The sequence below is a fragment of the Rutilus rutilus genome (assembly GCF_951802725.1).
Source record: "Rutilus rutilus genome assembly, chromosome: 2".
NCBI classification, from domain to species: domain Eukaryota; kingdom Metazoa; phylum Chordata; class Actinopteri; order Cypriniformes; family Leuciscidae; genus Rutilus; species Rutilus rutilus.
In genome coordinates this window covers 58944554-58957199 of record NC_140210.1, presented here as the reverse complement: position 1 = coordinate 58957199, position 12646 = coordinate 58944554, and the positions used below count along the sequence as shown (strand labels likewise).

Sequence of the window (12646 nt, the reverse complement as noted above, 5' to 3'; positions counted from 1 at the left end):
GGGTTACGCTCGCGCATTGATGTTTTACAGAGTCTCACTCCAGCCAAAGTCCCAAAGTTGGCAACCCTGACATACTTTTTCGCTCGCCTACTCTTTTTCCCATACTAAATAGTAGGGAAGTATGCGGTTTGGAACGCAGCCCTTGAGTTTGAGCTGGTGGATCCTCGCGCTGCTCTGCCTCTCAATCATCGCGCTGTCAACAATCAATCTGTCCGTCAAAGGATTGACATTTACTCATCCGATCGCCAGTTTGTTTCCAAACTCTTTCCAGCTACACCTTCACTTCCGGGACGCGTGAGAGCGTACACGTCATCACCGACCACGGCCGCGCGCATTCCTGCACTCTGGCGCCCTTTCTGGCGGGAGGACGCGCTTGTCAGGCTAGTTTGACCGTTATTATTATAGTGAATTTACATCATAGGGTAGACTGAGTACAGTTGAGACACTTTTTGCGTTTTGATTTTTCACACAAAAAAATAGATAATGAAAAGAAGTGAATTTCCACATGACATTTAATTAGCTTATAGACTAAGATATTATCAATCAATATTACCCACAAGTAGTATATATTTTCCACAATTAGCTCATAAAAATAAGGGGCTTTTTGTCTCAACCTTGTCTCAACTGTACCCATATGTGGTACAGTTGTACCATGAATAAACATGGTACATAAACAAAAATGTTGCCCAATAGAAAATAACAATTGGGCAACATTTTTGTTTATTCAACCATTTATATTCATTCATTTTATTTAAATTAGCACTGGTTAAAATGTATAAAGCAGGTAGAAGATATTAAACAATATTTATTAATAATACACAGTTTAAATATCACAAATATCAAATTTTATTTTCATTTGCGTCCTATGCTCGCTAATTACGGCGTTTAACCTGTTATCACAACACTGCACAACTACGCAATGTGTTTCCTAATAGAACTCTATCGGGGGTACAGTTGGTACACGTGTGTCTCAACTATCCGCCGCTGGCCACCTCGCACATTTCTCTAGATTTTGCAATTACCTTGCATGACACAATACCATGAAATATGCCAGTTTTTAGCGCACAGACTAACGTTTGTGGTGATGATACCAGTTACGTTTAACAGTCACATAAGGATAAGCTATTCATTGTGGAGAGTGAATGGTGAAGTGAATGTCCTACTTTAGAAAAAAAACTTTTCCCGATATTTTCGGATCGGAGATGTGTCCACTGTTCAAATTTCCCACAAAGAAAGAGGACACTAATACGCATGTGCACAGCAAAAATCACAACTTGTGCTTGCTGCGAACGCAAGTTATTTAAGGTGTCTCAACTGTACCTATGTCTCAACTGTACACAGTCTACCCTAAATCTTGGTGTGTGTGTGTTTTTTTACATGTAATGTACATAACATAATTTTTTTGCGTTATACTACACAAATAGCATAAACTGCTAGTGTGTTCTAAAGTTATGGTCACATCTATTACACAGTTTCTCTATTTCTCTGTAAGATTTAGCCTAAAAAGTTGTTTTTACACATATTTTTCAAAGAGATTTTCAGATGTCCACTTGAGTGGACAGTATGCATTTATGGTTTAAACTGAAGAGATACTGTGTTAAACAAATTACAGTAATAACACAGCAATATTGTGTATATTTAACAAACCAATCAATAAAGTTATATAAAATCATTTGAAAACTATAAAATATAAACAAAAAAATATAAATGCAAAATATTGCAAAGGCAATTGAACTTAATACAAGTTGACCTTTGCGTATCTTTGATATCAGAACATGAGGACGTGATTCCATCAGAGATCTCTACAGCCTGTCAAGGTACAACTATCGAAACCCAACTCCCCAGCTGACAGACTTTTGTTATAAGAACGTTCTCCAAATATTCAGTGTTGGTTCTGGGAACGTGAAAAATGTCTAGTTTTCCTGACGTTAGAGGAACGCGTTTTAAAAGGTATAATGTTCCTCAAACGTTCTTTCAACTTAATTTTTATTTAAAATTCAACATTATAACATTGATTTCTAACATTCCAAGAACATAAAAATGTCCAGTTTCCTTAATGTTACTAGAATGTTATTTAAAGGTTAGTGTGATGTGTCACAGGTCGGGATGGGCCAAGCCGGACTGCGCCCAACCCTGAACCAGGACCACCCTGAGGAGCGTGTCAGAGACGAGACGGAGACAGAATTTAAAAGAATAACAGTTCTTTTTATTAAAGTTAAAAGTAATTTGAATAACCTAAACTAAATCTTCCTTTCTTCTTCCCAGGAATCGAGGCAATGCAGTAGTCTCCGGGGCCCACTCCCACGCCGGTGCAAGGTTCACAGGGACCTACGACGAACAGGTGAATTTCCACAGGTGAGTAGACGGTCGGGGCCTTTCCTCTTCCCACGCCGATGTAGGGTTCACAATGGTATGCGATGGACAGGTGAGTTTCCACAAGTGAGTAGATGGTCAGGGCTCTTCCTCTTCTCACACCGGTGCAAGGTTCGCAGTGGCCTGTGAGGGACAGGTGAGTTTCCACGGGTGAGTATGCGGTCGGGGCTGTTCCTCTTCCCACACTGATGCAGGGTTCACAGGGATGGTCAGGGCTCTGGAGCTGCAGCAGACTCGAAGTCCACAGGCTAAGCGGGCCTTCTTCTGAACAGGCAGTATCGACACTGGGAGCAGAGGATACAGGTTTCACGTGTGTTACCGGGAGATGAACACTTTACCTCAGACAGGTGGACTATAAGGCTGCAGCAGACTCGAAGCCAACAGGCGGATCAAAGCTTCTAAGACAGACAGAGTCAATACTTCAAGCAGAGGATGCAGTCCTCACATGTAATACAGAGGGATGAACACTTCGCGCCAGACAGGTGGGCTATGGGGCTACAGCAGACTCAAAGTCGCAGGCTGAGGTGAGCTTCTCTAGGACAGACAGGATCAACTTCAACAGCAGTATATAGTTCTCACGTGTGTTGCAGGGGACAGATAACTTCACACCATGCAGATGGACTTGGGGTGGTAGCAGACTCAAAGTCAACAGGCTGAGCGGAGCTCCTGCTAAGACAAACAGAATCAAGATTGCAGATAGAGTGTGCAGTCTCACGTGTGTTGCAAGGGGGCAAACCTTCTCACCATACAGGTGGGTTGACAGGCAAGTAGCAAACTTAAGTCAACAGGCTGGGCAGAGCTTCTTCTAAAACAGTCAGAATCACTACTTCAAAACAGAGAGGTTAGTTTGACTCACGGATGCTGTTCCTTCTAGTCCTCAACAGATGGGGCCGATCGACATTATTAAGCTCCAGTTACTGACAGTAGACCAGCATGGCACGTGGGGAGTGCACGGCAAGAGAGAATAAATCTTCCACACACACACGCGGTGGTGTGTCCTTGTTATTGTACCGGAGGGGACACAATTACGGCGAACTTTAGTTCCGCCCTCTCATTTGTCACACCGTGACATGATGTTCCTTAAACATTCTTTCAATCATCTTTCGAAAGAGTAATACGAACACAAACTACAACTACTATTCAGACACAGCCTTAGATAAACTGAAGATAAAAGACATTAACTCTCTGAAGATCTGATGAAACAACTCCACAAACAGCATTACAAGCTTCACTTATTACTAACCAGACTGACTTTATTTCTGTCACGTCTACAGAAGATCTTATTGAGAATTAACAGAGGTTTAGATGTTGATGTCTTATTGAAAATGTTTCGTTTGAGGTCGCCATTATGGAGATCAGTGTTTGCTTTAGTTGGGCTCTTGACCCTTGACTTTGATTAAGTTGGTGCTTTATCAGTAATCGCAGGTGTTCATGGAGAACATTTCTGGATTGATAAAGTCTATCCTAGTCTGTTCTCCCATGTGATTGGCCGCATGGTGTGCCCATCCAAATAAAGTCCTGCTCTCCTCGACGGAAGTCTGCTCTTCTCGTTCACTACAAAGAATCTCATTCGCGAACGACACATCACTAGTCTCCAGCGTCTTCCTTTACTCTGTGTCTTCTTTGGACTCCTCTACCCTGCTCACCTGCACCTTTGTATTTCAATAAATCACTGTTCACCATCCATCTTCCTCTCCTGTGTCTACGTACCGTAACACGTACATTATGTAATCAGATTACTTTTTTGATGTTAATGCAAATTATATTCTAATAACACAATTTATGTATTTATTACAATTTATTAAACATTTATTTACAGTCAAAAAAAGTTACTGCAGATTAAGTATTTTCAAGAACATCAGTTACAGTAATAGTATGAATTGCAGCTGAAACACAGCTAGTGATGCATGAGGTCCACTATAGTGGACAGATGATTAATCAGAATTTTCTCCCAATCTAAAAATACTTGGGAAATATAACTGTGATATGACTCATTAGATATTGCTTGATGCCACAACATTTTTTTTACTTGCAAGAGTCTCCTAGGCTAGAAGAAATGGGTGGATATTCCTGAGCAAATTGGGATTTCTGACTGGCTGTCGGCCATCTTGGTTTGGAGGGGAAAAAAATCGACACACAACGGCTTGCCACTTGGTGGCAGTGTACAGGATGATGCACCGGCGTCCACTGTAGAGGTTGACGTGCCATGAAAACCCATGCATACGCAAGAAAATGCTTTTTGAATAGCTGTCCACTGTAGTGACCACTATGAAGCGGTTAAGAATGGACATTTTTTGCACAGTTTTTGGAAACTGTATGACTTTACGTTTCAAGCCTGCTTACCATGTAACTTATCACCAGTTAGTATTTCAACATTGTGCGGTGCAAGAGTGACTGGAATGACAGATGCTCTTACTGATAAAAGTTCAGTTGAAGATGCGAGTGACTCAACGATTTATAGCTAGATATCCTGTAAAAATAAAAGCAAAAAGCAATGTCATTAAAACACGCTATGTGTCAAGAATCAAGGGTTTTGCAATATAAATATCTTCTGTAACACAAAGTAGGGGCGTACGAATCTAACAGATATAAAGAGTGACTGAACAACACAAGGCACAACACAAACGGTGAGTTACTGTTTCATTCTTCATCTTTTACCTCACAGAATATTAAGACATTTCTGCAACAGTGTAATTCAGAAAAATGACCACAAACAACAATAATCCGATGATTTTTTTTGCTTTGATTTCTTCCAGATTTATAAATAAAACATTGATTATAATCTGCAGTGATCAGCTGAGAAAAGATTGAGACGATGGCGGTAAGTTCATCTGCATTTACAGCGACTGTATTACTTTTATTATAATTTCAGTGTGAATCGATCATTATAAATGAGGATCTTGATCAGTCGTGTCTCTCCAGATGACGGTGTGTGTCGCGGCTCTGCTCTCTGTTTTCACGGCATCTGTTTGTGTTGCTGATGTTTCCAAGCCGGTCGACTGTTCTGAAGTCCATAAATTAGGACAAAAGCTCAGTGGGATTTACTCCATCTATCCAGCAGGAGACGTTCCTGTCAGGGTTTACTGTCACATGGTCTCAGATGAAGAAAAAGGAGGATGGACGGTACGAGTGTGACTTTAGATCATCAAACACACATCAGGACATACATTATGAATCATATATTCTATATAAACCCATCACAGGTGATTCAGAGGAGAATGGACGGCAGCGTGAATTTCTATCGCCCGTGGAATCAGTACAAGAGAGGATTCGGGAATGTGGAGAGCGAATACTGGCTGGGTAAGATCTCACAGCTTTAAACATTGGTATTTGGTGTCAAGAAATGGTTTTGATAGAAGTGTTGATATTCATGTCCAGTGTTTGGTTGAACATGTTCTTCATGTGTGTGTGTGTGTGTGTGTGTGTGTGTGTGTGTGTGTGAGAACAGGGCTGGAGAACATGTACCAGCTGACACATAAGAAGAAGTACATGCTGAGAGTGGATCTGGAGGACTTCACTGGAAGGAGGGGTTTTGCTCTGTACTCGTCCTTCTCTGTGGGTCCTGAATCTGACGGGTATAAACTGCATGTTTCAGGGTTCACTGATGGAGGAGCAGGTAGGACACTTTCATACTTTCACACTCGAGTGCAATTGTTCATGTACTTTCAAAAGTCTTTGGGATTTTACTGAAATATTCTTCATCTGCATATGATGATAATATCTTTAATGATGTTCCTCCTCTCTACAGGCGACTCTCTGGCCAACCATAATGGACAGAAGTTCACCACCTTTGACAAAGACCAAGACTCCTGGGATAAGAACTGTGCCAAACAGTTTCTCGGGGCATTTTGGTACAATGCCTGTCACTATGCAAACCCCAACGGTGTGTATATATGGGGGGATGATACCACCTTTTTTGCCATTGGAGATGTTTGGTACACCTGGAAGAGTAATTGGGCTGTCGGTATGAAAACCATCAGGATGAAGATCAAACCTGTGTTTTAGACATCTGAAGAAACATTACAGTGAGAGAAAGAAAATAAATGAAGGTCAAAGAGTTTCCTTTAATCCGTTAACTGTGTAATTTACAATATATCTGTGTGATATGTTGTGTAATCTCATCAGCTATTTTCTTTTTAGTTTTGGGTCACTTTAAATTTACATCTGAAATGAATCAACAATAAACTTCAATAAACTCCTGCAACAAACTCATTATGTGTCAGTGTAGTTTGTTAATTATTGAAACTGATCAGTATAATTTCTCCATTGAAAAATCTCCAATAAAAAAATGCAATAGATGTAAATTTTAGACAAGTCGAACTGTTGGATTTTTAGGCATTTATTTTGGTGTGTCGCACAGATATTTATTATTGAGATATTTACAAAAGAACTAAATGATTATTATAAAGTATTCTGCTAACCATGTAACTTATCACCAGTTAGTATTTCAACATTGTGCAGTGCAAGAGTGACTGAAATGACAGATGCTCTTACTGATAAAAGGTCAGTTGAAGATGCGAGTGACTCAACGATTTATAGATGTTTCATGATCATTGAACTCAGATTAAATTGGCATCATGTCAGAGTTGCGTTAATGCTGCACTTTCTGCTGCTTCTCCACTATCCTGTCAAAATAAACCCAGTCAACACTTTGATCTCACAGTGATGTCACCATGTGGTCACACCGTCAGCAATCTGAGTTCACAGTGATCTAAAAGTGTAACCTCACAGCGCTCTCACTGTGTGCTCAAACTGTGACCACAATACCCACATAGCAACATTGTGTCGGCCCAGATCCGGCCCACATCTGGCACACGTGGAAAGATGATCTGGCCCACATGCAGCGTGGAATTACGGCACTTGGGTGGGCCACTCCTGTTTGCCAGATCTGGGCCACAAGCAGGCCATAGCAATGCCACATGTCAGCCAAGAGCAAAGAAATAAACCAGAACTGGACCTTATCTGAGCCACAAAGTCTGTGTATATTAAATATGAAGTCATCTCAGCCTGTTAACAAAAAGAATCACTGAAAGAAAGAAGAGAACAGAAAAAAGAGACGAGCAGAAGCACAAGAACTACAACTGACTTCAGCCACAGCCTCAGATGAAATCAACTGAAGAGAAAAGAAGACATTAAATCTGTGAAGATCTCAGCAGAGGAGGATTAAACAACTCCACAAACAGCATTACCAGCTTCACTTATTACTAACCAGACTGACTTTATTTCTGTCAGACGTCTACAGAAGTTTTTATTGAGAATTAACAGAGGTTTAACTCTAATGTGTTTCATTTGAAGTCACCATAACAGTGATTAGTGTTTCCATTAGTTGGGCTCTTAACTCTTATTATATATTTTTTGGCCGCTGTGACAGTGTGTTTGTCAAACACATTTGCAGCAGCAAAGAAAGTTAAAGTGAAAAGAGATCAGGTGATGATGGTTACCTGTTGATGGTTTTATAATCATCATGAAGTAACCTGTTTCACTGAGGTAATTTGAATCTAACAATTGTGTTGTACCAATAATATATTCTCATTACAAACCCTGTGTTACTGCAGCGTGAGTTCCAGCAATATTATAACAATCAGTTAGAAGATGTCAATTTGATGTCAAGATTTGACCTCTGCTGATGTTATTTTGCCAAACAAAAAGGTGAAATGCATGGCCGTACACTTATTACCAGCTTCACTTAAAACTAACCAGATTTACTTTATTTAATTTCCGGTTTAAATAAATATAATATTTAAATAGTTTAAAATATATTAAACATATTTTGATGACACCATGATGGTGGTTAGCGTTTGCTTTAGTTGTGCTCTTGACCCTTGACTCTTTAATATCAAATTTTCTCTGGCTGCTATAACTGTGTGTTTATAAAGCTCTGTTGTTGTAGCTAAAAAAGTCATGAGAAACTGAGATCAGGAGATGTTGGCTGTTTATTGATGAAATCATCATGTAATTCCCTGAATCCCTGATCATGTTCTGTGTCTAATGCTTTGATTATATGGGATTTGTGGTTTAAAAGCGGTTTTATTCATGATAGAAGTAATTTGATTCTACAGCATGTCTAGCAGTGTTGTTTATCAAATAATGCACTTGTTTTTTAAAAACTATTTAGTGCACAAAACCCTGTCATCTATGGCATTACTTAGACGCACACAGACATCAAGAAACAGCGTATGAATCTCAACAATGGTGACAATCAAACAAAATATCCAGATAATCAGATCAACTCCAGCTGCATAATTTATTAAAGCTGCAATGCATGCTGGGAGATATGGGTGAGTTTTGATTGGTGGTACCCAGCATGCACTGCAGCATGAAGCATTTCATTGATTGTCACCATTGTTGAGAGTCATACACTGATTCTTGATGGCTAAGTAATAATGTTAAGTTTAATGCATTAAATGTTTTTAAAATCCTTTATTAATTAAAAAAAGCATTATTCTCATGCTGTTAAATTAAATGGCTTATATTATAATACAACATTAAAATCACAAGTCCTATATAACCAAAGATTAGACACTGAATAAGATCAGCGATTCAGGGAATTACATGATGATATTGTCATCATCTTCAATAAACCACCAACATCTCCTGATCTCATGGCTTTTTTAGCTACAACAACAGAGCTTTATAAACACACAGTTATAGCAGCCAGAGAAAATTTGATATTAAAGAGTCAAGGGTCAAGAGCACAACTAAAGCAAACGCTAACCACCATCATGGTGTCATCAAAATATGTTTAATATATTTTAAACTATTTAAATATTATATTTATTTAAACCGGAAATTAAATAAAGTAAATCTGGTTAGTTTAAGTGAAGCTGGTAATAAGTGTACGGCCATGCGTTTCACCTTTTTGTTTGGCAAAATGACATCAGCAGAGGTCAAATCTTGACATCAAATTGACATCAACACTTTGACGTCAATTTGACTTTCATTTTTGACCTATTTCTTGACGTAATTTTGACATCAAGGTGCCCGCTGGGCTGGGAAAGGTTGGGTTGCGGAAACGGTAAATGGTCTAAATAAAGGACTCAGAGATTGAACACAAGATTCAGTGATGTTCCTCAATGATGCTCTTCTGGTGTTGTTTGTTCCAGCTGGAAGAACAGTTTCACTGTCAGTATGAAATCCATCAGCATGAAGATCAAACGTGTGTCTTAGAAACACTAGTGTTTTACAGAAGCAAACATCTGCTCATGCAACTGTCCCATACAGAAAAAAAAAAAAAAAATTGAAATATATTTTAAAGTGTGAAAAATATAAGTGGCATATATTCCAAATACATTGAAATATATTTGCATTGTTGTTCACTTATAGTTATCATTTTGAAATATATTCTGAAATATAACAAAAATAAATGATGTTAAGTGTGAAATATATTTACATATATTTAACTAAAATATATTTATTGGGCCAATTTCGAATATTTGCATATATTCCAAAAATTTCTTTTGTGTATGGGGTGTACACCAATAAAATTGTATTTATTTTTTTGGTCAGCTCTTTGCATTTACTATTAAAATGAATCAACACTTGCATGTCGATGTGTTCATGTCCTCAACAAACGGCATAAACTCTGAATGAGGAACAAGTGCGAATAGTAGATAAACAGACTATAAGATGAGAATATTGCTCTCTAAATCCAGCCCAACACACTAAAATCCTATTTTTTTATTATTTATTTTTTTGCCAACAAACATTTACCAAGACAAATCATACATGCAGGCTGTAATCCCTGCCGATCGGTGCTTCAATGGAGTACAGATTTAAGGCATTGAAAACTTAGGAGAATTCTGTTCTCCTTTTTAGGTGGTGTCTGTTCAAGATATCTGAGAATCCTCTACTCTCCCCCAAAATCAGGTGTTTGTGTAGTAAATATTTACCTTTTGTTCTGGTCTGGGTATTTAAGGGAAGTTGGCAGAACAGCCATTTGGGAATCTGTAACCAGAAAACCCCGATGCAATTTCTAGTATAGATAAATGTGGAGTCTGGTGTTTCCTAAAATCTGTGTTCAGGGTAGATCATACCGAAGGTTCAATGAATGGAGCATGGAGCACATCATCTCGGACCTCCCAGCAGTGACTTAGCAGTGTCAGTGTTTAAGTTGCAGTTTCATGACAATAAAAAATGACACTTTTTGTTATGAGCAAGCAGGGCGCGGCCTGACTTAAAGGTAAATAGTTCCCCCTGCATCCTCTGACCAAGATCAGAACTGGCGAGTTTGTGTCCGCGAGCTCACGATTCAGCCGACGCACAGTCTCAAAGCAACACCGGGTCCCTTCATGAATGAATAATTGAAAATATGGGATACCCAGAATAATCAAAGATCTAAATTAAAGCATCATCAATATTTATGATTAGTTCCTAATTAGAAACACAATATAAATGTAATAATCATTCGAAATTGGAGTCAGATTAAGCGTGGAGCTAAAGTAAAAGTGAAACTAAATTCTAAAAATTAAGTAAAAAATTAAGCCCTTAAAATGTGAAAGAAATTAAACGATTTTAAAATGTTTTTTTTTTTTATATTTTAACATAAAGTTATTGAGAGACAATAAGCACTGTTTGTTTTCATAGTCTGTTTTCATCTATCAGATAAAGGCTGAACCAATATTTAATGTCTTGTATTTAAATACAGAACACATGACTTGTGAGCACACATCCTCATAATGCACTTGTCACGGGCGGTTGCAGGAAGGCACACAAAGAAGATTAGTTCCAACACGACGTTTAATAAAGATCAAGCAGGGGCCCGTTCTTCGTACGTTGCTTATTACATCCGAGATCAAATGACACATCCAAGATGATATCATCGTGCTAATCATGATCTGGCTAACTCGGTTCTTCGAACACACTTGCCGGATATGATTATCGCTGGATTGAGTTATCTGAGATAATTGCGCGTTCATGCGCTGGTTAAAAGGGGATATGTATCGATAGTAGAAATATTGATCAGCAACGCTGCTATTGGCTGCTCAGCGTGGCCAAAGAGCGCGCTCTCATATCAGCAGAGCAAGAACTAATAGTCGAAGTTTATTCAGAATTTTAATGTTTAATCAAAACGCCAGGGAACACCTCAAAGTCTGCAAAAGCCAGGAGAGAGGGCTGGCAAAAAGTAGCAGACAATTTAAATCCGTTAGAAGTGGCCATGTTAGATGTTTTTATCACTTATTAGCCTATATTTTTGTATTTTAATAATTGCATAATTACTTTGTGCATTGTAATGTCAGAGTCACCACACTAGAACATGGGAACAAATAAAAGTGAAGTACAAAAATATTCTACATAATGGTAATTTTTTGTTATATTATAGTCTCTTTTATAAAAGGCACTGTTAAATAAATGGTTGTCTGTTTATAAAAGCAACCAAGAAAAAGGCTGAGAAAAAAAAAGAAAAGATCTTATAGCCTACACTGTAAAATAATTTTTGCTGCATTAAATTAAGGCTGTATAGTAATTTCAGCTGTTAAATCTTGAGTAATGATGAATTGCTTTGACTTGTGAAAGTGAAAACTGATAAACTTATGTTAATGTAAAAAATATTTTGCCATGAGTTATTGGTCACATTTTTCCCCAGTGTAGTTCATTGTAATGACAGTGTGTTTTCCTCTTTTGTGCACTTTTACACAATACACCAACACTTGTATCTGTTCCCAAGAAAGTGGAGCTGAAATATGTGCAGTAAGTGGACATTTTCTAACTTTCCAAAATAAATAAAGTATAAGACTTTGTAATGTCCATTTGTTTCCATTGCACTGGACAGTGAATAAACCCTCTCAGATAACTGTCATATGGAGGAACTAGCCTACCTGCAAGTGCATAAATAACTTTACTTAATTTATACTTGTATGCTTTATGGCTGCAATATAAGTTGCAGGATTCTACATCTACAGAAAGGCCTACAGAAGAGTCTGCACACACAGAGGAGACATAGGCCTACAGGTGGGCAGTGTAGAGCCAACTTTCCTTTTATTTGTTGCATGAGGCATGTGTCTAATATTTCTTGACCACTGGCTTTTCTTTACAAAGAACAAGTGAAATAAAACTCAAGGAACTAAGCATATTTGTCTTTTATTAAACATTTAATGAAAAGTGTTTGTTTTTTGGCAATGTTGTGTAATATGGCACATGCAACAATGTCACAGGCCCTGTCAGGTGTGCAACCCTCAGACTTATCAGACACTGAAATCTTCCCTTTAGTTAGCCAAAGTTCATTTCATTGTGTGCCCTTGTCCTGGAGCTGCATTGTAACTGGTTTGGGTCAGGG

The 12646-nt window shown here is 38.4% G+C and overlaps 2 protein-coding genes across 3 annotated transcripts in view; both read left to right on the top strand.

Moving 5' to 3' along the window:
* The window catches only part of LOC311286453 (apoptosis-associated speck-like protein containing a CARD), a 467220-nt gene that overhangs the window by 302560 nt on the left and 152014 nt on the right, over positions 1 to 12646 (top strand). The gene's annotated exons all lie outside the window — the stretch shown is intronic.
* On the top strand, positions 4886 to 6585 carry LOC311286432 (microfibril-associated glycoprotein 4-like). Of its 2 annotated transcripts, none has more exons than XM_084402652.1 (6): positions 4886 to 5000; positions 5130 to 5194; positions 5296 to 5496; positions 5577 to 5673; positions 5822 to 5989; positions 6122 to 6585. In XM_084402652.1, the coding sequence occupies exons 2-6, from the start codon at positions 5189 to 5191 to the stop codon at positions 6376 to 6378; spliced, it is 729 nt and encodes a 242-aa protein (XP_084258778.1). In that variant the 5' UTR covers positions 4886 to 5000; positions 5130 to 5188; the 3' UTR covers positions 6379 to 6585. The 2 variants fall into 2 exon arrangements, with proteins under 2 accessions (XP_084258778.1, XP_084258779.1); XM_084402653.1 differs by having other exon boundaries at positions 4947 to 5000; positions 5282 to 5496.